This window comes from Cyprinus carpio, chromosome B19, assembly GCF_018340385.1.
Source record: "Cyprinus carpio isolate SPL01 chromosome B19, ASM1834038v1, whole genome shotgun sequence".
Classification (NCBI taxonomy): domain Eukaryota; kingdom Metazoa; phylum Chordata; class Actinopteri; order Cypriniformes; family Cyprinidae; genus Cyprinus; species Cyprinus carpio.
The window spans coordinates 9,699,373-9,726,026 of NC_056615.1; the positions used below are offsets into that span (position 1 = coordinate 9,699,373).

Here is a 26,654-nt window from a genome sequence, read left to right on the forward strand (position 1 = left end):
TAGAAAAAACAATGAAACTGCCCATTTCCACTATCAGGACAATAATTAAGAAATTCCAGTCAACTGGAAGTGTTATGAATCAGCCTGGAAGAGGACAGGAGTCCATCTTGTCCCAACACACTGTCAGGAGGATGGTTCGAGATGCTGAAAAACCTCCAAGAATCACAGCTGGAGAAGTGTGTTGGGTCTTCACATATAAAACTTTCAACTCACATTATGTTGACTATAAATTTAAAGAAATGAAAAAAAAAGTCAAGTCTAAAATTATGGTATCCATATTATTGGACCACACTGTATATTTCAATTAAAAAAAAAAAAAAAAAAAAAAAAATATATATATATATATATATATATATATATATATATATATATATATATATATATATATATATATATATATATGCTGTGTTAAATATGAACAAACCCAGCGATTGGGTAGTTTTCAACCAGCGGGTTTGGTTAAATGTCAAAACAACCCAATCGCTGGGTTTGTTCATATTTAACCCAGCATTTTTTAGAGTGTAGAATAGATTAGTTAATTTATGCCAATATATTTATATTTCTTTCTATCCACTGGATGGCAGTGTTGATTCTTGAGCAATGAACGTGGTGCTAAATGAGTTGTCTGGCTCTGGGAAATAGTCTGGCACAATCAGTCCAGACCAAGAACAGCTTTCATATGCTGTCGCCATCTCCAAACTCCATATGATTTCATGTAGAAAAATTCAAGGAGAGATTAAATGAAAATAAGCCAGTAAATCCACTTAGAAACTTTATTAACCACTTGATACTACCTCCACTTGGCAAAACTTAAGACGTAAAATTGTGGTTGGTCACATTAATTTCATATGTTCATTCTGAGCTGACAAACTACATGAAATACAAGAACAGAAGTATATCTTCTCAAAGAAATGGTCATGTCAAGTGCTTCTACACGAGGAGACACAGACCTGTGCTACAGACAGACTGACAGCACTCAACACTGTACTGTCACGGCACAGATGAACACATATCTTACGCATCTCTGATGGGATTGGAGTGCTATCACTGGAGAACAAAGATCTCATTGCTTTGTTTGATATCCTCTACTGTTTACACTACTCCTATAGAGCTAAGAATGGAACAACATTGAAATTTAGTGCTAGTCACTATGACTATACAGCAAATATGAAGACAACGTGTTCCTGATGACAAGGATACAGATGTCACGTAAGTCCAGGCTTGTGTGGTCCTCATAATGTCTGCTGTCATCTAACGGGAGTCGACAGATTCTAGTTATTGTTAAGGACCCACCATGATGCTGTGGAAAGAAACACATTAATGAACAGATTTTTTATGATATCTTTTTAATATAACAAATAAATATTATTTAGATAAATTGATTATATACATTAAAATTAAAATGTAGTTTACCTGGAACCAGCATAGTTGTCATAATCTCTGGCGTCTCTAAGAAATCCACATTGCCTCTCTGGAAGGTTTTGCTGTAATTGGTCTGCAGATGACTATAAATAGAAAACAAATAAGCTTTTTATCCAGTTATTGCAATTCCTTGATTGCAATAAGAAATCTGTGGGACTGTATTAATATTGAAGCTCGTGAGAAGTGGTTTGAAAGAGTGAAAATGTGGGAGTGACTTACTTCTTCCACATGTTGCTTTGCTCCCAGAACTCATACAGAATGAAGCGGGATTCGTTGGCAAGCCGCTGTACTGCAACACTGCCGAGAGAGCAGAGCCAGTGTGGGATTAGTGTCAGACTCGTTTTCTTAAACTGGTTCTTTAGAGTTTGAAGTGACCCCATCAAATTTAAAGCTCTAATTCTGTGTTGTTTAAAGGATTTCAGAATATTTAAGGAATGTAAAATTAAAATTGCATCTTTGTAATATAATTTTATAATTCTATTTTGTTTTTAAAATACGATTAAAGTGTCAAATATACTGACATGCATTTATAAAAAAATAAAATATACTTTATGTAATTTCTAATTAAACATGTCTGTCATGCATTTAAATATATTGTGTAATTACACATGAAGTTGCAATTTAAATGTAACATTGATTAATACACTATGTTAAATTGAACATACAATCAAGTATTTTACATATTCTTGGTATGTCATCAACACAGAAAAATAAGCACACTTAAAGCACGACAAAAGATTAATAAAACCACGATTTAAAGTAATTTAAAATGTACTTTTAAACTTAAATTTGCATTATTACAAAGTGAGCTCTCCAAGTACACTTTAATGGCCTTTTATTTTAATATATTATCTATAAGTACAGTTTTTGTTTTTTATTTGTAAGATTTAAAATACAAAAGCATTATGATCAGTATTATCATTTTAAGCCATAGTCCACATTCACTTCTACTAAATGTAAAAGAGCAGCATGAACATTCCACAAAACATCTCATCCCACAGAAGAAAAAGCAAAAAAAGTCATGTTTATCTGGAACAAAACAAGAGTAAGTAAATGAAGTCAGCAATATCCTTTTTGGGTGAACCATTCCTTTCATTAACAAATAACGTGAATATTGGTAAGCCATCAACTCCTTCAATGTTCTGGTGTAAAAGGCTGTCAGTGAGTCATCTGAGCTGAAGCGCTTGAAGCAAGTCAATTATTTAATAATCCAAAACAGAATTCTTCATCCGAGCCATCCCCACTGTAAATTAGCCAATTAGTAAAAAGATCATAATTAAACCAAACAAATGGTCTACCTTTATTAGAAAATGTTCCAGACAAATCAACTGCTACCTAATGTGATCACTGACATTTCTGTGATGTCTGAGTTAAAAGTCAAACCTGGACTGAGGGCTCGTCAACACACGGCCACATGCTCACAGCACGATGCAATTCATTCACGGACCGCTGTAAGCTTTAAGGCTCTGCCACGTGAGCGAATGGATGTCTTGTCTTAAATATTTCTTGATTTAGTTGTATTCTAACAGTAATAATTACAGGTATTTCTTAGACACCACTCATGCAAAAAACAACAGCCTCCAACTGTGAAATGAAACATCTAATTCATTGAATTCAATACTGATCACTGGCCTAGACTGACCCCTTACAAACAAAGCTGTATGCAAATGCACGAGACAGTCACCCAGATGCCGTGGCGGTGTGAACTCACTGGAGGCAGCCGGTCTGGGTGCTGGCGCAGTCGATGTACTGCCGGAGAGCCAGACGAAACTCATCCACATCCTCCTCCAGCACAGAGAGCTGCCTCTGCACGATCAGGATGTGCTGTAAGAGAGCAGCAGTCGGAAGACAGGATTCATATAGGATTCCAACCATGCGTTATTTATAAAAGTGTGTGAACCTGAATCTGTTTTCCCTTGCAGTACATGAAGTACTCTCATGTCATTCCAAACCTTTAACATCTTTGTTCATCTTTGGGACACAAGATATTTTTTGATGAAATCCAAGAGCTCTCTGTATGGAAAGCAATACAACTGACACATTCAAGGCCCAGAAGGGTAGTAAGGACATTGTTTAAATAGTCCATGCGACATGTCGTGTTACTGTTGTGAGCATGCTTAAGAAATTATTGAATAAATTTGTTATTTTTGTTTTCTTTGTGCACAAAAAGTATTGTCATAGCTTCATAACATTAAGGTTGAACCACTGATATGTGTTCCTGTGGCTTAGTGGTAGAGCATTGCGTTAGCAGCACAAAAGGTTGTGGGTTCGATTCCCAGGGTACAAGTTAGGTAAAAAAAATGTTAGCCTGAATGCACTGTAAGTCGCTTTGGATAAAAGCATCTGCTAAATGCATAAATAAATGATATCCGGACTATCCTTCTGGGCCGAGTTGAGGCAGTAATTAAAGCAGAAAGGAGTCCCTACCAAGTATTGAGTATTGATGTACAGAGTAAATGAACAGAAGGCCAACAATTAAATAAAAATGTTTTTTTTTTTATTGGTCTTATGAAGTATTCTAATTTGAGATAGTGAATTAGGGGGTTTTTGTTAAATGTGAGCCAAAATCATCACAATTAAAAGAACCAAAGACTTTTTTCACAACATTCTAATTAATTGAGATGCACCTGTGTGTGTGTGTGTGTGTGTGTGTGTGTGTGTATATATATATATATATATATATATATATATATATATATATATATATATATATATATATATATATATATATATATATATATTTTTTTTTTTTTTTTTTTTACATAAAAGAGTGAATCCAGGAGGAACAAAAAAGGCCTTATTGAGACATAATAAAAAAATACCAAAACAAAAAAATACAAAACATAATCCAACAGGGCTTGATGGGGTCAGAATAAAACATGACTAAAACATAAAATTCCCACCTATGGTGCTGTGACTCAGATCGCTGTGAGAATAAAGAGAAACCCCTCAGGTCTCGAGCATCAGGTAAAGCCATGAAAACGCACGTCATAATAGCTACTTTTTATAAAACAGGCTGTTGACAGGTGAATGGGAACTGAAGAGAACAGGAACTGAGAGTTTGTACCCTGCGGGACATAGTGACCTCTCCACAGGTCCTGTGCTATTGCCATTTCCCATCTTTGACAAACTAACTCTCTACAAATACACACAGAGTAAACAGCATTTTGTTTCAGTGCTGTTTTTGTGCAATACATCCCAAACTATCAAATAAATTCCCATATTTATTTGCTACAAATGAATGTAATGTCAAGTAACAAGAGTGTCCTTTATAAGTATCCTCAAATCAAGGAGATCTGCTTTGAACACAATCAGTCCTATTAACATAAATCACAGCTGAAGTAAGACTTGAATGCTAAATGAACACAAATACAGATGCATTAGCAATGCTGAAATTGTTATTCCATGCATATAGTCTGTGCTAGTGAATATCACGGTCTGTTTAGATAACCGACAAATGACAAATTGATGAGAGACTATTTAACTTCAGGCATGAAATAGAGTTTCATAGCCCATGGAGAGATAAATGTTTCTTCATTTGGATGTATGAGAATGTGATACACACAAATGCAATAAATCAGACTTGAAATATCACTCATAACAAACCGACTGCTAGATCACACATTTGTTTGTGCAAAGGATGTTTGCAAAAAAGCCTTGTGAAATTGGATGGGGGTCTTATTTGAAAAAGAAACTACACATTTGTGTGTAATTTTATGCTTCATGTCCAATATGATGTTGTATTGTGTCTCTGTCGGCAGTCACGCATTACTGTGTTTACAGCCAGTCTCCGCAGGGGTCTGGATACCACTCTTCTCCCTGTCGTTCACAAGCACAGAGTCACAGACACACAAACCGCCTATTTAAAGTCTGTCAACAGCATCTTGTGAGCCTCAGAGAAGTGCTCTCTCAAAGTATGATGCCAAATGAGAGAGGAAGAGTGATAGACGGAGGAAAAAAGGAAATAAAAAAAATAACTTGGAACTAGTTTTTCGATCCTGTTTCCTAGACGACAGGCGTCTGGGGTCTCTGTGAATGATTTTCTGAGAATACGGTGACATACAGGGTGACCATGAATGGCTTACTGATTTGGTGGAGCTTTCCAACACCTCCTCTTCCACCGGCTCCAGACGCAGTTCCTATGAAAGAAACACACATCTCTGTTTGAATCTCATGACAACAAAAATCTAAATAAAATATAAGAAATTATATTTTGCATTAAAAAAATTCCACCTGTTTTTTAGGATAATAATTTTTGCATGACTATGGAGTATATTTTACCTAAAAATTAATATTACCGTAATGCATTCTTATCAAATTAATGCATCTCATTGTCATTACAGTTAGGCATCTGGGCATTTATTTATTTGTTTTTATTTGTATTTTATTTATTTGTTTATTTATTTTGCAATTTCCATTATTTTCATTAGATTCTCATTACTGTAATGTAATTTTTGGTTAAAGGTGTCCTTGTTACTGTATAATTAAACATAAGTACTGAGTAATATTAATTAACTACATGTCCTTATTATATTTTTATTATTATTATTAGCATTATATTTTGCATAATTTATACTTAGTAAACGATAATTTATTGTTATTATAATTGTAAATACATATAACATATCAAATCAAATCAAATAAAAAATTATTTGATTTGATTTGATTTGATAACATGTAACAAGGACACCTTAAAATAAAGTGTTAGCCAATTTTTAAATAAGTATAAATTAAAGAAAGTAGAATAAATACTACCAAGTTTTCTTTTCAGTAACAATATGAGATAGACATTTTTTTTAAGCAGAATATTATTTTATATCTTATAATATGACAATATGACTGAAACATGTTCTTGACGGGTTTCACGAGATTTACCCTCAAATGAATTGTAAGGTTAGAAGGAAGAGCGATGACAGACAGAGAGAAAGCATTATAATAAGAAAGACAGTAATCATTTGTGTAGCCTGTTGCCTTTTTCTCAAGACGGTCGATCAGCTTTTGCAGTCTGTTGATCTGAGTTATCCATTGATTGTCCTCTTCATAGAGACCTGCAGAAACACACATTTCAGCACACAAATGCAGCTCTCTTGTTCTCTTGCCATATGGCTCTAGGAGGCACTTGCTCTGGCCGAATGTAATTAAACTGGAATTGAATTGTATTGGAAGTGTTATTTTGGCAGCATGTTTTATGACATGCTCTGTAAAGGATTGTTTATTAATTTGATAATCTCATCATGTTTTCTATCAGCAATGAACACATGCACAGATGCGTTTCACCTAACACTGTCACATTAACTGTCCCCTTCTTTCTCTGGAGTCTGTCCCATAGTAATTTCTCACAATCCCTCTTTCCAGATCTACTGTCAGCTGCATGCCCACTGTGTGTGTGTATGTGCCCCTTTCTTCCTCCAGAGCACTGAGTCTCAGAATAATCACCTGAATTGACAAGGTTCAGAAGTGGGTTGTTCGGAGACAAGCTGTTATTCCTTTGAAGTCTTCGATTAGATCTCCTTCCTGACCACTGAATGGGCAGAACCTCTGGCTTCACAGGCCCCTGTCTGGGATCGAGACGGCACACACAACGCAGATGCTCAGGAATGAGAGTGATATTTTTCTCATATGCTCATCTCATTATTAGCTTCTGATTATTCTGCCCAGGGAATGGGAGGTCAAAAATAACACCCTTCATAAAGAATCATTTGCAGAATAGAATTAATATAGTGGCACTTTATACAGTAGATTGGTTTAAAGCAAGCAGCTTTACAGTATTAAACATGAAAAAACAGTGTCAGAATTACTGTAAAGCAGCTCTCCAGTGTGTTTTTACTGACCTTGATGGACTGAGCAAAAGAAATGAACCTGAAAAGATTTCTGTAATCGCCACAGACCAATGGTATTTCATATGTTCTTACCAGATGGAACATACCTTTGTGGAAAGTTCACTTTGCCAAGCTGTTTTTTGGCCTGATTTTGTTTGAAATGACATCCCTCCAGCACCATCCATTGATTGTGTTTCAAGTAAATCAGAGCCTTTAGACTGAAACAGCAGGTTCTTGATAAAGAATCCTGCTGAAGAGTGAAAATCCTGGTCTTTACTTCTGACTTTCCACAGTTTTGGTGCCGTGTTAGTGTTACTCTATGCAAATGACCTCTACAGAGGAATTCCAGAAAGGTGAACTTTATTCTTCAAAATAAAGGTTCTTCATTTGCATCGATATTTTAACATCCATGGAATCTTTCCATTGTAGAAAAAGGTTCTTCAGACTGTAAGATGTTCTTCACACTAAGAAAAAAATGGTTCTTTAAAGAACTAATCACTGAAAGGTTCTTTGGGGAACCAAAAGTGGTTTTTATGTCATGGCTGCAAAAAAAAACCTTTTATATTTAAGCGTGTAGCTACTTCTTCATGGACAGACAGTGAGTTCAGATAATTGTTAGAAGAATGAATGGAGTCAATAGTGACAGAGTTTGACAAGAAATATAGTAAAACTCCCATAGACCAGCTGGAGACCATCAATAAAGATGTAGATCCTGAAGCAGTAGAAAGAATAGCTCAGAGTTTGCCATCACCACATCATAGTCTTCATCTTTTTTAGTTTAAGAGTGTGTTGTACAATAACCTGAAGCTCTCTGACATGTTCCTAACTGAACGGTGTTACGCTGCTCTGAGTGGATTCTTAACAGCCCCTCCAAAGAAAGTTCAGGTCCTGTTATAACTGTAAGTCTATAGGTTTATTTAACTTATTTTATCGTCCATAATAGCACCTCCCCTCAGCATGCAGCATGATTTGAACTATCATTCTTGGGATGAGTAACAAACCTAAATGTATACTTAGTATTATGGATTTCTTAAATCATATAAAAAATAATAACAGTGATTATTGCCTTTAAAATGTGTTATATTCTTACATTATGTAGGGCTTTTCACAGCAGGAAAAGCTGAAATGCCTATGCTAATATCATTCATATGTTGCATCTAAATGAATTGCATTAACAAAACATAGTCTATTCACATGCAAATGATGCTTCAACATTTTCATTCAGCATCAAAACGCAGTTCTTAAACATCATGACTACACTGATGTCACTGATGAAGACTGTTCTGCCCTGCTCCTCATGCTACCAATTAAAATGTATAAAATAAGTCAGCAGGTTTCTTACTTAGATTAAGACTTAATCCTGGTCATCCGGTTAGGGTTTATTTTGCTATAAGGACAACCTGATTGTACAGTAGTACTTCTTACTTTTATGAGGAAGGAATCATGTGCCATCCAACACTCAAAAAGATTTTATGTTATGAACTGAATACCATTTCACTGTTCAGTTGTGGGAGTGAAAAAATATTAAGTGCAATCTAATTGTATCTATTGTTCAGCTGTTCTCGAGCAGCAGAGGAATGCTGCATCTATTTTAACTCTTGAGACAATGAAATAAACGTAGGCAGGCAGGTGTCAAAATTAAGGCTCGGTTGGTTGCTCGTTATCCCTAAAGACACTGTTGCACAACGCACGTCCTGAGGGAAGCTTATACCCTCCGTGGTTAAAAATGGCAGCACACTGAAATCAGCAGCAAATGAATCAGCTAGAGCCACACAGGTGATTAAAACTCAGCTGGAATCACATCCAGACACCTGCAGGAACCCATGGATCTGAACTGACAGACGCAACGATCTGTTCTCCAGAGACCGGCCTCTTCTTGTACAGGAAATTATATGGAAATGACGCAGTGTGAAAAACAAAAATGGAGGTACATCAGCAGCAGTGCTTCTTCCTAATAGCTGGTAATGGTCTGCTTCGCACACATAGATGAAAGTGGTGCTGTGAATGGGGTGAGCGCTCCTGTGAGCCCTGTATTCTGATTTGAGCTCATCTCCACTGTTTCATCCCTGTGTGCGGTGCTGCTCCTCAGAGAGCCTGACTCGACGCTTCAGACAGAATAGAGAATGGACCACGCTATTTCAATTTGTTCTGGCCACCAGCCACTTTCAGCACATCTAATGCAGTGGGAATAAATCCTCGCTGACCAGCACACAATGAGCTGGCCGTACAACGCCAGGCCTCGCCATCTCAAAGCCTTTAGGCTCAAAATGTGTATGCATGCTTTCTAAAAAACACTAATGTTATGAAACTCCACACTGTCAACTGTGACACAAAAGCATGGTGACATAAGAGGTTACGCGTGTGCAGCAGTGTGAAGACATGCACAGGTTTGCTCTGTGCTTAAAAAAAAATGAAAATGTTCCTTAAAGGGATGGTCATCATTTATTCACCCTCATGTTGTTCCGAACCCTGCAAGATTTTATTCTTAAGAGAAGAAAGCCAACACTTCTCTTCTCCGTACACTAAAATTAAATGTTAAACATGGACTGCTATTCACTTGTGCAAAGTGTGCTTAATTGTATTGCATGTGCGCTTGTAGTGTATTTCTTAAACTGTAATTGCCAAATCTTAATGAAATAAAAGGCCTCTTAAAGGGATAGTTCACCCAAAAATGAAAATTTGATGTTTATCTGCTTACCCCCAGGGCATCCAAGATGTAGGTGACTTTGTTTCTTCAGTAGAACCCGAACAGAAATTTTTAACACAAACCGTTGCAGTCTATCAGTCTTATAATGGAAGTGGATGGGAATCACGGCTAAAACATACAATAAAACTAAACTACAATAAAACATACACAAACAAAACCAAATTAAACCCTGCGGCTCGTGATGATACATTGATGTGTCAAGACACAAAACGATCGGTCTGTGCAAGAAGCTGAACAGTATTTATATTGTTTTTTTTACCTCTGATTCGAGCAATGTCAGAACTGTTAGAACTCTCCTGAGCGTGTCCTCAGCAGCAAGCGCCTGAGGCATCTTCTTCATTTTTTTCTTGCTTAATGGTGGATCGCAGACTTATAAGTGCATTACCGCCACCTATCTCTCAAATGGACCATTGACACTACTAATTGAGATTGTAGATAGAGTGTCAATGGTCCATTTGAGAGATACTGTAGGTGGCAGTAATGCATTTGTAAGTCTGCGATCCGCCCTTAAAGCAAGAAGAAAAGCAGGAGGACACACTAAGGAGAGTTCTAACAGTTCGGACATTGCGTGAATCAGAGGTAAAAAGCGATATAAATACTGTTCAGTTTCTTGCACAGACCGATCGTTTTGTGTCTTTACACATCAATATATCATCACGAGCCACAGGGTTTAATTTGGTTTTGTTTGTGTATATATTTTTTTTGTTTTATTTTATGTTTTAGCCATGATTCCCATCCACTTACATTATAAGACTGATAGACTACAACGGTTTGCATTAAAAATCTTGGTTTGTGTTCTACTGATGAAACAAAGTCATCTTGGATGCCCTGGGGGTAAGCAGATAAACATCAAATTTTCATTTCTGGGTGAACTATCCCTTTAAGCGTACACTTTTATGTTTTCACAAATACGTTAATGAATATGTTTCTTAATAGATAAAAGACAAGGAGTAGACTTTGTAGTCAAAATAAAAGTTTTACTTTAAAGTACATTTTAAATCATTATGTTTTAATCTTTTTGCATGTTCTTTCGTTCACCCAAAAAAATTACTTGCCCTCATGTCATTCCAAACCCGTAAGACTTCCGTTCACCTTCGGAACACAAATTAAGATATTTTTGATAAAATCCGAGAGCTCTCTGACCCTCCCATAGACAGCAAAGTCACTACCAAGATCAAGATCCAGAAACATAGCAAGGACATCAGTAAAATAGTACATGTGACATCAGGGGTTCAACCGTAAGGGTTTGGTGTAACTGTGTAAATATGTGCTCTGTCAAAACTCATCCAATCGAGATAAAGGTCAGAGGGGACTTGGCATGGCAGGAGTGGAGATATTTTGAGTGTGCTCATGGGATTGTGACTGAGGCAGCAGACTTGATACAGCTGTATTAGCAACGCCAAGATCTGTGATAGGCTGAGAGATGGAGACATCGGGCCAAAGCCAATGCCACTGAGATATAAAGACGTTTGTCCAATATGAAATTATTTCAAATGTGTACTAAATTTGTACTAGAAAATCATGATTAATCTCTTATCCGATTAAACATGAATTAATCTGATGATTTAACATTAAACAAGTACATTAAATTTGGTAAATGTATGTAAAAATTAGGAAGTTGAACATATTTTGGTAACACTTTTCAGTAAGGTCTCTTGTTAACATTAATTAACGGATTAGCTAGCTTTAACAATTCTGCATTTTTTAAACTTAGCAAATGTAAGCTAATAAAATAAACTAAAATTAAAAAAATGTTAGTTTACATTGCATTAACTAATGCTAACAGATAAAATAAAATAAAAAATACTATAGGATTAATAAATGCAATAAAGTATTGTTCTTTTTTCATTCACGTTATCTAATATATTTAACTAATGTTAACAAATGGGAATTTATTGTGGATTCCTACAGCATATCATAACCTATATTTTATGTTAACTATATTTTATTACAGTCCTATAAATAAATATATACAATGACAGAGTCCATTTCTGAAAAGAGGGAAGATAAAACTTAATGTAACAAAATTAATGGTTTTTAGTTAAAGTAATAAAAATGAAAGTAATAGTTCACTCAAAACTGAAAACACTTGTCATCAGTTTCTCACTCTTAAACTGTGCCAAACCTGTATGAATTTTATTCTGATGAACAGTCATATATATATATATTGAAGAATGTTGGTAACCAAACAGTTGCTGGTAGCCACTGACTTTCATATTATTATTATTTTTCACACTATGGAGCTAAATGGCTACCAGTAACTTTCTGGTTACCAACATTCTTCAAACTATATTTAAGTTCAACAAAATGTTCATTTTTGGGTGAACTGTCCCTTTAAGGTTTATAAAAAGTAGGATAGGTTTCAGAGTTACATATCCTCAAACTGTATTAAGTACCATGAAGAACAATTTTTTTTTAAATTATAAAATAACAGATTTTAATGGAGCTGAAATTAAACACAGGATGGGCTGGAGCCCCCCTAAATAGTGTCTATAATTGCCTCTGTTTTTACTAATAACTGCAATAAATGCTGTATATTTCAGCGGCGCATAGTTATTAAGTTAGACACACCATATCGCCTGCAGAGGCGATAATGAGGTAATTTAAATTTACCAATTAATTAGGATGCGACTGGCTATATCAGAGCCAGAGTGGTTTTAAGTACAGACAGAAAAAGAAAAGGAAGCACTTCCATTTAAACCTCAGCATCCTTCTTTTCTTTAGGCCAGCTGCTCCAGCTAATTTTCTTGAGATCATAAGGTGAGCGGAGCAGCACAGCTGCTGCACACTGAGAGGGAGGAGAGGTAGTGGGCACGTTGTGACACACACACACATATACAGTCTCTGGCACGCAGCGCTCTCTAGCATGCAGTCATCCAGGTGCTTGAACAAAACAGCTCATTTTGTATTCTGAATTCTGCGCTCTATAAGGAGCTGCTGACCCCCACAGTGGGCAATGCAACAGACCCTCCTCAGCACACAAATGCAGTGAGTCAGAGAGGCTGAGAGCTCAAATCGAGGTGCTAATCAAGCATAACACACACGCATGCGCACACACAGGTTCTGTTGATTCGGTGATGGTTTAAGCTGGCATCTGTCCCCTTTCTGCACAAAAACAAAGGCCTTGGTCAATGGTCTGCTGGTCACCTGGTGTATTAACAATTAATGCCACTGATGCTCTAGATATTCAATGCCAAGGATGGCTGTGCACAGAATCCCCTTTGCTTGAGTCAGTGCCCAATTGCTGTCTACATGCATTTTCAACAGTGTATGTTTAGATCTGTGAAGACTACATGTCCACTGATGCAGAAGAAATCCACTCAACATCACTAAAAATACTAGAGGTTTGATACTTTGGGAGTGTGATTGCTTTTAGTACACTGTCAATAAAGTCATCACATACACTACCGGCCAAAGTCTAGGAATAATTAAGTTGCTGTAATGATTTAATGAAATAAGTCTCTTATGCTCACCAAGATGGATTAATTTGATCATAAATACAGTAAAACAGTAATATCATGAATTATTACAGTTTAAAATAACTGTTTTCTATTTAATTGTGTTCTAAATAATTCTATTTAAAATTTAAGTTCTTCCTATGATGGCATTAACACTCAGATCCTTCAGAAATCATTCTTATATGCTAATTTGTTGCTAAATTATTATTGGTGTTAAATTATTGATAATGGCTCTTATTATTATCAATGTTGAAATTATTTTCAAAGTATGTATTTCTATAAAAATATACCTTGGACTTTTTGAATAGTAGTGTATCATGGTTTTCACAAAAATATTAAGCAGCACAACTGTTCGAAGCATTGATAATAATAAAAATGTTTCTTGAGCAGCAAATCAGCATTTATGAATGATTTCTGAAGGATCGTGTGACACTGAAGACTGGAGTACTGATGCTGGAAATTCAGCTTTGCATCACAGGATTATATTACATTTTAAAATATATTTAAATAGAAAACAGTTATTTTTAATTGTAATAATATTTCACAATATTATGGTTTTACTGTATTTTTTATCAAATAAATGCAGTCTTGGTGAGCATAAGAGATTTTTTTTAACAAAAATGTGATTATTCCAATTTTTTTCAGAAGTGTATGCATGATTACATTTGGAAGAATGCATACTTTGTCAATGTCTGACATATACATACAGTGTCATTTTAATATTTCATCATTAATCCTGTCACAGTCTAGCTATAATGAAAGCACCAAAACATTTAAAATACTGTAATATGTGATTTGTATTAAGCCAAACATATCTCAATGTTATGATAATACCACTGATAGTTCTGCTCTGCTGTCACACAGACAATCTCCTGAAAGAGCCTGGCGTTCAGCTTCCAAAGACAATGAATTGAAAATATGCACTCATCTCCTGCTCACTCCACATGTACGGTAGAAACTGTATGCATTAAAAAAAAAAGTAAGCGTGTGTTCTGGGTGGCTTGCCTCTCCTGCCGGGTCTGTTCGGCTGTGGTCTCCATGGCACACTCCAGAGAGCTCTGGAGAGACTGCAGCTGACTGGTGGTCTCCTTCAACAGGAAACGTGTCACAAACTGCTCCAGATGCGTGGCCTCCTGATAGTCCTGCAAATTAAAGACAAAGGTTTCACTGACATGGCTACTCTAGAATGAGATTTTAAAATACACTGGCATTTCAGTTGTACTAAAATATGAATGAAGGTTTATTTTATAATTTTATTTATGTGTATCCTATAATTTTATATATATATATATATATATATATATATATATATATATATATATATATATATATATATATATATATATATAATTTTATATTTTTATATATGTGTTTGGGTGTAATAAATATAAATATTTGTTTTTTTTTAATTATATAATATAACAACAACATAAAATAATTATTATACACTACCATTCAAAAGGTTTAAGTCAGTAAGATTTTTTAATGTTTTTGGAAGAATGTCAAAGCTCAGTTTTCCAGCCTTCTCCAGTCTTCAGTGTCACATGATCCTTCAGAAATCATTCATAAATGCTGATTTGCTGCTCATTTATTACTATCAATGTTGAAAACAGTCAAAATATTTTGATGGAATCAGATTTTTTTTTTTCAGGATAATTTGATAATTATATAATAATTATAAAGTTCTAAAGTACAGCATTTATTAGAAATGAAAATATTTTGTAACATTATTAATTCCTTTACTTTCACTTTTGATCAATTTAATTGATCAATTTAATCCTTGAATAATAATAATAAAAAAATCATAATGATCCCATCATTCGAATGGATATACAGTACAGCAGAATTTTTATATAAATCTTATCGTCAGTATAAAAGTAACATTCATTCACAGTGGCAGGATGTAAAGCGACCATCCCAGAGAAATTGTAATAGATCAAATCAAAAAGCTCAGTGTGGGTTTTTGCACCCAGACTGCTGAATGAATGCATCTGAACCAAGTTTAAACAACTACTGAAACCTAAACATTTCACTCTATGCTAAGCGTTTTTTCCATATACTTGCAATCCAGGTACATGACTGAAATAGTTCATGCATCATGGCATTCAATCAGCCTCTTTTATCTTTTCAGATGAGATTTTGTTTCCCATCCGCAGTCTCAAAGGCAGGGCTGCATGGGTATGTTATTTGCGCATGGTACGTCGCTTATTCAATGTTAGGAATCAACAGCCGCCTCTATAATTATGTCGCACGCCAAAGCAACTGTGTTCTGTCACAAAGAAAAGCCATTATTAAAGCCGAGAACATCGTTCAGCTAACAGGAAACATAATTCTTCTGAGCATCCAGTTATGAAACAGGTGTTGCAAAACATTAAACTATTATGAACTTACTCAAGATGTTGACAGCCACAAATCCAACAGATCCATCAACACATGTATTTACATAGTGGGTTAAACACACAGACCTTTACAATAACCTCGGCATAAATCACTGCAACCAAGGCCTTGCAGAACCTGAGGCTGTTCAACAAGCAGCAAATATCACTAATCTCTTCTTCCAGTGTCGATGCTTGAGGCCATACAAAGTGAGGCCATACATCAATACAAACTGTCTGCAGCATGCAAATGATACCTCATAAATCACAAATGAATTCTTCAGAATAATCACATTGATTGTGAGAATAATGCAAGCACATTAATTTTGCTCTTAGTCCCTTTTAAGACTGAAAATAAGTCAACCAATAAATAATATTCCATTGTTTTCAATGACAAGCTGTTACATAAGTTTGAAGCTGAAACCGACTAAATGAGATAATATAAGGTAAGCAAATCATGTTACAAAGATGTCATTCTTATGAAAACATCATTTGGAGATCAAATCACCAATATAAAAACAATATTGTTAATATTTGAGCTATAAATCGGTCATGGCTCCACCTGAAGGCAAGTGATATTGGCTGGATGATATGAGCGCTCACAGTAGGATGTTCATAAGTGTGGTTGCTGTTTATAGAGTCCTGTCCTGAGGGCAGAGACCACATGCATCACAGCAGCTGGTTTGCCCACCCACTCGTGGCCTTATGCAATAAACACAACACTATTTGTTGCCATACAGCATCACTATCTGTCCTTGTTCATGATTAATGGAGCTCATGCAACAGAGATGTACAAATTACCAGGTGGTGTGAAGAGAGAGATCAAAGAATCTCTCCTTTGTTAACACCTTATTTTTTCTCACCACAAGTCAGAGTGTGATTATCATGATTTGGCCACTTATTACATTATTTTTGTTTTCTATGTGCACAAAAAGTATTCTAGAAGCTTCATAAACTTACGGTTGAACCACTGATGTCACATGGACTATTTTAATGATGTCCTTACTACCTTTCTGGGCCTTGAACGTAGTTGTGTTGCTGTTTATAGAGGGTGAGAAATCTCTTGGATTTCATCAAAAATACTGTGTTCTGAACATGAATGAAGGTCTTGTGGGTTTGGAACGATATGAGGGGGGGATTAATTAATCACAAAATTTTAATTTTCGGGTGAACTGTCCCTTTTAAATATGGACATGCATAGTTTTCTTTCCATTGGGAGCATATTTCCTATTAAAACAGGAAATCGGTTCAGTTACAAAAGACCTTGCCTTTTTCTTTATATTAATAAATAAGCAAATAAATTATAAATATTCAGTGTGTGACTCAGCAAAATTGTGGTTTATTTTCTCAAAAGAGAGAGAACTGTACATTTTAAATGTGGTCAAACAACAACTGTATTCACTTTTACACTAGCTCGTGTCAGTATCATTTATATTTAATGTGTGTTATAGCAATATTTTGGTCCTTTTTTTTCAAAAGAGAGAACTGTACATTTTAAATGTTGTCAAACAACAATTTCATTGCAAATTAATCATTGTTACAAATGATTTTCAAATAAATGCTGTTCTTTTGAACTTTCTATTTATAAAAAAACAAACAAAAAAATCCACAAAAAAAGATTGATAAAACATTGATAATAAAAAGAAATGTTTCTTGAGTGGCAAGGATCATGTGGCCTTGATGACTGGAGTAATGATGCTGAAAATTCACCTTTGCATCACAGGAATGCAATAATAATAATAATATTAAATATAATAATATTAAATATTACTTTAATGCCTAGAAATGTGTTTTGCCTTACATATTTTATGATTAATGGATACGGCTGTAAATTATAACACTGGAGGTTTAAAAAGTACACAACTGTGTAAATATTTTAAACACAGGCATTCAAATGATGTTCTTTTCCATCTTGTATTGTTCCTCTCTTTGATGTTTAATATTGTGAATTGGGCTCTTGCCTCTAAATGAGTAGTGTGTTATTCCTCATGCTCTTTGAACATTGCAAACCAGTATCAAATCAAAAAGAATTCTGTCTGAACAAAGACAGCACCTGTCAACCTACCTAAACCTTTAAACCATGCAGTGATAAAACAATCAGTCGCAATTTGCACATCTCTCTCATCATCTTCAGCAGACGGCCACATTTGTTTTTACTGCTCTTTTGCTCACAGTAATGCCGAAGCTTTAAGGACATACAATAAAACACAGAAGCAAATGCCAGTAGTCTTTCACAAAAAAAGTCCCATTGAACTCATTAATCGTGTTTCACTTCCTCTGTCTGCCTCACTAATCAAGTGGCATAATGAAATGACACAGCACTGCCCTTCATGCCGACGACTCCATTTCTGAGACGCTCACATGCATTAAGTGGCATGTCTGCTGGGCCTGGAGTCAGCGCTTGGCTAATTCATTATCTGTGCGAGGCAGCAGACAGTCTCGGTTAAATGGCTCGGCGGGAACTGAAGCAGGCAGCTCGTACCTGTGCGCTCCTCTGATGGTCAGTGTGGACTGTGCCCATTACTGACATCAGACGCTCGGCACGATAAACGCTGCTGTTCAGACCAGAACGTCAGTGCTGATAACCACCGACAACACTGCACATCTATATGAGCAAGACTGCAGCCAATAACTCAATCAATACATCTGTGAGCAGATCCTCCTATGCTGTGTATTAAAATCTATAACCAAGCACATTATAGTAATTTATTGGAGTTAATTACTGTGACAATCACGTATTACTAAATATTAATTATTATAGAAGATCTCTGTTAAATTTTTGTATATGAACATTTGATGGAAACTGAGGCCAGTGTTGAGGAGAAACAACCCTAAAGTATCGACCTTTTTACTTTATATACATTTTTCAATATGTGGCAGTAGTTAGTAGTGTAAAAAAGTAGTGTAAATTTTAGAAAATACCATTGTAATGTGACAAAAAATCTTTTTGTCACTGTGTATCACTATCCACCCATTTTTGTATGCAGAAGTAAGCTATTTTCGGTCATTGTGCAAGATTTTAATTTCATTAGCTGCTATAGGCATGTAACTAGAAGAATAACAAAGTATCAAAAAAAAATAAAATAAAGGCTGTGTCTGTGTGTGTGTGTGTGTGTGTGTGTGTGTGTGTGTGTGTGTGTGTGTCAGACAGATGTGAGTCTGAACTAGATCAGATCCATCTTCATCCACTCTCAGAGCTCCCAAAGTGCACGGCGTGAACAGCTTTATTACGACTAAGAGAAAATTACACACCTTACGGCCACATTAGGGGCCAGAGAAAATGCTGCGTGTGATTAAGATAAGACACTGACAGCCTCCAGGAATGCATGCAGAATACTAATTATAGTGCTTACAGGTATCACATCTATCTGCCCCCTACTCACAAACGCTGAGAGTTAAAACAAATGGCTGCAGCCACATAAATACACAAAGGTTACATATTATGTTCAAGTACACAGCTAACATCGTTTTCATTCGGAGCATGGCCAGACATACATTAGATAAGGAACTCTTTTCCATCTTTTCTCATAGACGTGGTTTCAGTCAAGTATGCAGTTGAGATCAAGTCCATTTGTTGAACAAAGGCAAGGAAGGCAACTCACCTTCTTGGTTTTGTCCATGGCTTTCAGTATGGATACGTTCAGGTCTTCCAAGGCAGCGAGGACGTTTTCATATTCTCCAAGATGCTGAGAGAAGTATTCTAAAAGAAAGAAAGACTATTTAAAATATTAAGATATATGCAACAATGTTTTCATAAAAAACATTTCAAACATCATTTGATATGATGGAAATAATTATATGCATTAGCATAGAATAAGAATGTATATATAATATATTTTCAAAGTTGAATACAATTATTTGAGACCTACCATAAATATGTATATACATTGTATTTATCTAATGTGAAATATACTTGATGTTTGCACTTTTCATTGTAATATTTTACTGCTTTATTTTTCATAAGTTACTTTCTTCCCTTTATTTATTGGGATGAGTTGGTTTCTTTTTATGTTTTTAAATAAGTATCTTATGCTCATCAAGGCTGCTTTTAATACAGTAAAAACAGTAATATTGTGAAATATTATTTCAATATAAAATAACTGTTTTTATTTTAATATATTTTAAAATGTAATTTATATCTGTGATACAAAGCTGAATTTTCAGCGTCATTGCTCCAGTCTTCAGTTTCTTTCAGAATTTATTCTAATATGCTGATTTGCTGCTCAAAAAAATATCTCATTATTATCAGTATGTTGAAAGCATGCTGCTTAATAATTTTATGGAAACTGTGATACACTTCCATTCAAGTTTTGAGTAAGAAAGATATAAAAAAAGTATTAAATTAATACTTTTATACAGCAAGGATGCCTTAAATTAGTCAAAAGTGACGGTAAAGACATTTATAATTTTACAAAAGACTTCTATTTCAAATAAATGCTTTTCTTTTGAATTCATCAAATAATCCTGAAAAACAATGATTACCACAAAAATATTAGGCAGCACAACTGTTACTTATAATAACATTTATAATTATGAAAACTGGTATTAAACTGAGTACCAATAATTATTAAAGGGTTAGTTCAGCCAAAAATGAAAATTATGTCATTAATGACTCACCCTCATGTCGTTCCAAACCCGTAAGACCTCAGTTCATCTTCGGAACACAGTTTAAGATATTTTAGATTTAGTCCGAGAGCTTTCTGTCCCTCTGTTGACAATGTATGTACGGTATACTGTCCACGTCCAGAAAGGTAATAAAAACATCTTCAAAGTAGTCCATGTGACATCAGAGGGTCCGTTAGAATTTATTGAAGCATCGAAAAGACATTTTGCTCCAAAAATAACAAAAAATTACGACTTTATTCAGCATTTTCTTCTCTTCCGGGTCTGTTGTGAGCGCGTTCACAACACTGCAGTGATGCCACTGACGTATGACGCTGCTGACGTGTTTTCCTTGTTATCTGGCGCACTAGAGAACGCGTCAGCAACGTCGTACGTCAACAGTCACAGCAGTCGCGTTCACAACAGACCCGGAAGAGAAGACAATGAGGAATAAAGTCATAATTTTTGTTATTTTTGGAGCAAAATGTATTTTCGCTGCTTCAATAAATTCTAACGGACCCTCTGATGTCACATGGACTACTTTGAAGATGTTTTTATTACCTTTCTGGACGTGGACAGTATACCGTACATACATTTTCAATGGAGGGACAGAAAGCTCTCAGACTAAATCTAAAATATCTTAAACTGTGTTCCGAAGATGAACGGAGGTCTCACGGGTTTGGAACGACATGAGGGTGAGTCATTAATGACATAATTTTCATTTTTGGCTGAACTAACCCTTTAAGCAACAAATCAGCATCTTAGAACGATTTCTGAAGGATCATGTGACACTGAAAACTGGAGTAATGATGCTGAAAAATAATTATTTTCAGTATTCTCTGATGAATAGTTCAAAAGCACATTGTTGTTAAATTTTACTAACCTACTATAATAACTATAATAGATTTTTTATAAATAAATGACCCATATTTAGTGTATATAAAACAATGTAATACATTTCAAGTCAAATATAATTTGAACAAAACAAATAAATAAATAATAAAATAAAAAGATACCTGAGGCAGAACCCTGTGGAGAACCTCTAGGCTGTTTGTAAAGATGCCTTAAATATCCTATTGTTTATTCAGGAAACGTCATATGTTTGTGAGTGCTTCACTCTTACTGGTGAAACCATTGTCAGTCTTTAGATTTCTTGAAGGATCTCATGGCTTCCTCCTCAGTATACTGTCATTTCTGAAGTGTGTCTCCAGAGGGATCAGAAGAACCCCAAATTCTGCCTCAAGTATCTTGTCATCATCACAGTGAACCTCCCAGTAATACTGACAATAAAAAGTGTGAACTCTTACCACACAGCTCATCCGTGTCCACATTGCTGTAAACAGACCATAAGCAGACATATTCATTTCTTTTCCACAACATGTTAAGAGACATGTAAGCTGTATCTAAACATGATCTAATGTTCTGTGCTGATTTCAAGCTATGCAGACAGCATCCCGCTCAAAGGCAGGTCCTTCGGGACTGTGATGTTTGACTAATGAGAGAGGGTCATAATAAGACAGCTAATCTCTAACCCTGAATAACACCCAGCAGGCAAACACTGAGTCCACTGACAAGTCCATGTCTCAGCCCTGCTCTGATGAGAGGCTCAATGCCGTGAGGTAAAGTCATCATCTCACCGGATGAGAATAGGAAAAGTCAGAATACACAATATGTAATGTTATGTTTTCTGTTTATTACAAACCATAAAAATGTAGACATGAGGAACTAAATATAAAACAGCACATATATTTATAAATAACATTTTATATCATATTATTTATATTTTTTAACATTTTTATATAATATTTTATAGAATAATTCAAGTTTATTTTTATCCATATTTCACTTTTGGTATTAAAACATCACTGTGATTGAAAATGGAGCGGTAATAATGAATGGGAACATGCAAATTGGCTGAAAGGTAAAATTAGTGTTTATATTTTACTTTCGCGCTGAACATCAAACTGAGTTTTTATTGAGAGAAAATGCCAAAATTCAACAGCAATTTCCATTAGCTTCACAGAGTGACAGTGATTAACCGTTTAATCATTTTTGCAACACAGTGGGTGGAAGATTTGCAGCATTTGGCAGCTGTCTGGAGGCAATGCATTGGTTGTTTGGACTCTAAAGGATGGAAGGACATCAAAAAATGACTATTGTTAGACCTGCTGGATAAAACATAGTCACAGGGGGCTTTGCGTTTTGGCTGAACTGTTAACTGATTGAGCTAGACCTCGTAGCGGAAGATAAAGCCTTCAATAAACAGTCAAAAACAACACATCAATAAGGCCTTAAGATGCACCCACTTTACACTGTCAATAATCTTCATATCTCATGTCATATCTACCTGCTCCCCCAGACATTACACCAGAGAAAGACAGACCTAAATGTAATGGACACTAAATAATCTATAACTCGCTATAGTTCGCTCTCAGATAATAATGTGGTTAAAAATTCAACCGGTTAAAGCGTTATTGGCTACAGGGATTGAAATTGTCATTAAAATGGATAAAAATCACTATCATTAATTTTCTGCCTTCTCAATTTTAGTGAGCTGATTTTTTTTCAGTGTAGACATAAAAAACCCTGCGATCTTCTCACACCTAAAGATTAGATTTTAATGGTTAGGTCACTTTCAAGGAAAGATTTGTGAATTATTCTGAGAAAACGTTTTCGAGGAATCCTCGTTTCAGGATTCTCTGTCTGTGACTAATGAATTGCGATAATCCATATACGGACAATCTGATCTGTGATGGTGGAATGGATATGTTTAGATAAAGACCTCTGTCGGTACACTTGAAGTCATGCTTTAAATTGTTTTCTCTGACATATCAAACACATACAGTGCCCTCCATAAGTATTGGAACAGTAAAGACAAAATTGCTTTCTCTGCTGTGGAGTCAAGACATTTGCAAATATGATTAAAAGATGAATATGCGACAAAACTACAGAATGTCACATTTTATTATTAGGTCTTTTGACACATACATGTTTTATCAAATAAAAAGGACAGCACTTTTAGAGTTCATCCATCAATTACATATGATCAAAATAATTGGAACAGTTGAATTTAAGGCAGATGTGAAAGATTAAAAGCGAATATTTAGTTGCAGATCTCTTTTGTGCAATCAGAGCAGTGAGTCTGCAACCCATAGACATCACCAGACTATTGGTCTTATGCTTTGAAATGCTTTTCCCCGGCCTTTAATGCAACCAATTCCAACTGTTGCTTGTTTTGGGGAGTTTGTGTCTTTAATCTCCTCTTCAGATGGTGAAATTAATGTTCAATCAGATTTAAATCTGGAGAATGATTTGGGCAATCTAAGACTTTACATTTCTTTTCCCTGATAAAGTCCTTGACTGAACTGGCAGGGTGTTTTGGGTCATTGTCCTGATCCAATATCTCCTTTCTAATGAGTTTGGTGGCATTTTCTTGAATATTGGTAGCCAAGATGGTTTTGTACCCTTCCAAATTCATTCTGCTACTGCCATCATACATTTAGTTATCATTAAAATTAAGAGGTCCTGTTCTAGAGACAGCCATGCACGCCCATGCCATGACACCACCTCCACCAAGCTTTACAGATGAGGTTGTATGCTTAGAATCATTTGCAGTTCCCTTTTTTCTCCACACTTTTGCTTTACAATGACTTAGATAAAGGTTAATCTTTGTCTCATTGGTCCATCAACTCAGTTCCAAAACTCTACTGGCTCACATTTGTGAATAATCTTGCCATTCTATTTTTGGTGCTGATCAGAGGTTTGCATCTTGCTGTGTAGCTTCTGTAATTCTGTCTCAGATTCTCATGCGGACTGTAGATTGACAGAGCATCACCCCAGCCTTCTGGAGGTTGTTGGTGATTTTACAGACATGTATTTTAGGGTTCATTTTCACAGCTTTTATGATTTGTCTATCATCAACTACTGTTGTTTTTCTCAGCCAATCAGGTCGTCGTTGGTTGCTGATGTCACCGGTAGTTTCCAAACTCTTGATTTCTCCATGCCCTTTGTTTTTCCTATAGATCTAATAGACTTCCTCTTTTCTTTTAGCATCCAAATTGCTTGCTTTTCTTTCAGAGTCGGCTTCCTCGTCTTCATCCTAGTTTGTGTGTCATCATCGAATGCAAGACTTGGAATGCAGAAGCAATCGATATAACTAATAAGACACATTCCCTGCTTTTAATATCTGAAGAATTAATGCAACAGGACACAGCTGATCATTTAGAAAGACCTGTGAGACAACTGTTCCAATACTTATTGTGGTGAGTGGAGCAGGTGTCGCTCATTTCCCAATCACTCCACCGGCCTCGCTCCGTTCCCACGGCTCTCGGCCCCGCCCCACTCATCACACTTATGCTCATATCATATAGGGAGATGAAACTCTAAAAGTCTTCTTAGCTGGTAAAACATCTTTGTGTTGAATCACCCAATAATAAAATGTGACATTCTGTAGTTTTGTCTCATATTCATCTTTTAATCATATTTACAGATTTCTTGAACAATTTTGTCTTTACTGTTCCAATACCTATGGAGAGCACTGTATATGATAGTGTCTGAGATATTGAATGTAAATGCAGGAACCTCATCTTACAAGATTCATACAGCTGTTACTTTCCAGAAATAGAGTACAAAATAAGACCTAAAACTCTTAAATGTGTCAAAAATACAGTTAAAATTAACAGCCTTTTTTTTTTCAAATAAAAAAACATGTCTGCAAGTAAAGAAAAATGTTTGTTTTTCTTTACTTGCACACATCATGCAGTAACAAGTTTGCACAAAATAGTTTAATAACTAAAAATAATTATTACAATTGATTGCCAGTTCTAAAAACTATGGCGAATTATGACTTCTGTACGGATGTGTTTATATACCTGGTTAATTTTACATAATGCTTAATTTTACATAACTAATAGTTTTCAAAACAAAAATAACATTTTTTTGATTTGGGATCATACTTCAGGTGAAATGTATTGTACTGTATAACAAGTGGAGTTACTTTGTGCACATTTTCCTGAGAAAGCTATCAGGTTCACACTTTAATCGCTACTATCTATCATAATGAATAATTGATGCTTGACCCAAAACAATATTATGCTTGTGCTAAGGGGAAGAGCCGACCATTATGTTGGCAAACGAAAGCATTTTTTTTCTTTGAAATACTACATCAAACCAAATCGCCAGCCACATCAAAAACCTACTACAAAGGGAGCATGTACCAGCCAGGAGAGCTGCTGCTATGGAAACCAAGATGACTTAAGTGACATGGAATCATTCTGCGAGGAGGTGAAGGCAACATGAAGATCTACTCCTTATAACATATGATACACAGATTACATTAATCACAACATATTGTCAAATATTGGGATATTTATACAATTTTTATTTTTGGTTGAACCCTTTAAATAGGTTTGGTATTTCACCTCCCACAAAAAAACAAACAAACATGTCATTCCTCTGACATCTCATGCATTATTTCTGCACAATTTTGAACCCTTTCATTTTCATTCAAGAAAAACTCAGAAGAAAGCTAACTTCTTTATCTCTCTCGCACAAACACACAAATCAGCACGGACCACTGACATGGCTTTGTCTAACAAGCCAGAAGCGCGATAAGCATCAGTGTGACAGGAGTGTGTCGTGTTTGAGAGACAGCACACCCTCGTTCTCACTGCCGCTGTAATGACATCATCAGGACAGAGTGGCTGCTGGGTGGAAGTCAACGCTTCCAGCTCTGTGTTAAAATGAAGCTCTTGCTTGCTTACTACAAAGTGATGCCTTTTTTTGTGACAAAATCATACAGCAAGAAAAATGTTGTAAAAATGATCAAAAGATACTTGAGGCACCATTTAGGGTTCATATCTCCTTAGTATTTATAAATATGTAGGGTGGGAGTTTATTCCATTACTCTGAATATCAAATATAAGAATTTTCTAAATATCTAGTTTCTACACATTTATGTTTCAATTAAGTTTAATGGTGCAAAGCAAACATTTTAATGGGTTAAGTTGTTTTACTCAGCTGGTGCAACCAGATCTTTGCCTGGACTCTGTCTTAAATGAGCTGGTTTCGACTTCAACACTGTTTCTAGCACACATACTGTATATTCCTGAGAGTCAATACATTGAGATTCTGGATATGTGATTGTATCTAAGTACGGAACTTGGAAACTTGTGGCAGTACAGTTCCATTTTGTCCTGGAAAACCACCATTTTTTTAAAGGTTTCCTATAGGACGTCCAAAGGTTTCCACACCATTTCCACACCTAAAATGG

General features: G+C 35.5%; 1 protein-coding gene across 1 annotated transcript in view; it reads right to left on the bottom strand.

The window, feature by feature from the left end:
- Positions 1 to 759: 759 nt before the first annotated feature.
- Positions 760 to 26,654, bottom strand: part of LOC109110913 (N-terminal EF-hand calcium-binding protein 1-like) — a 29,196-nt gene continuing 3,301 nt past the window's right edge. The window contains exons 4-13 of the mRNA XM_019123865.2: positions 21,691 to 21,716; positions 19,384 to 19,481; positions 14,412 to 14,548; positions 6,859 to 6,980; positions 6,394 to 6,470; positions 5,508 to 5,561; positions 3,134 to 3,246; positions 1,642 to 1,719; positions 1,414 to 1,505; positions 760 to 1,300 (exon numbers count right to left, since the gene is read on the bottom strand). Of these exons, the coding sequence (XP_018979410.1) occupies positions 1,272 to 1,300; positions 1,414 to 1,505; positions 1,642 to 1,719; positions 3,134 to 3,246; positions 5,508 to 5,561; positions 6,394 to 6,470; positions 6,859 to 6,980; positions 14,412 to 14,548; positions 19,384 to 19,481; positions 21,691 to 21,716 (826 nt within the window). The 3' untranslated portion in view covers positions 760 to 1,271. The remainder of the gene's footprint in view (positions 1,301 to 1,413; positions 1,506 to 1,641; positions 1,720 to 3,133; positions 3,247 to 5,507; positions 5,562 to 6,393; positions 6,471 to 6,858; positions 6,981 to 14,411; positions 14,549 to 19,383; positions 19,482 to 21,690; positions 21,717 to 26,654) is intronic.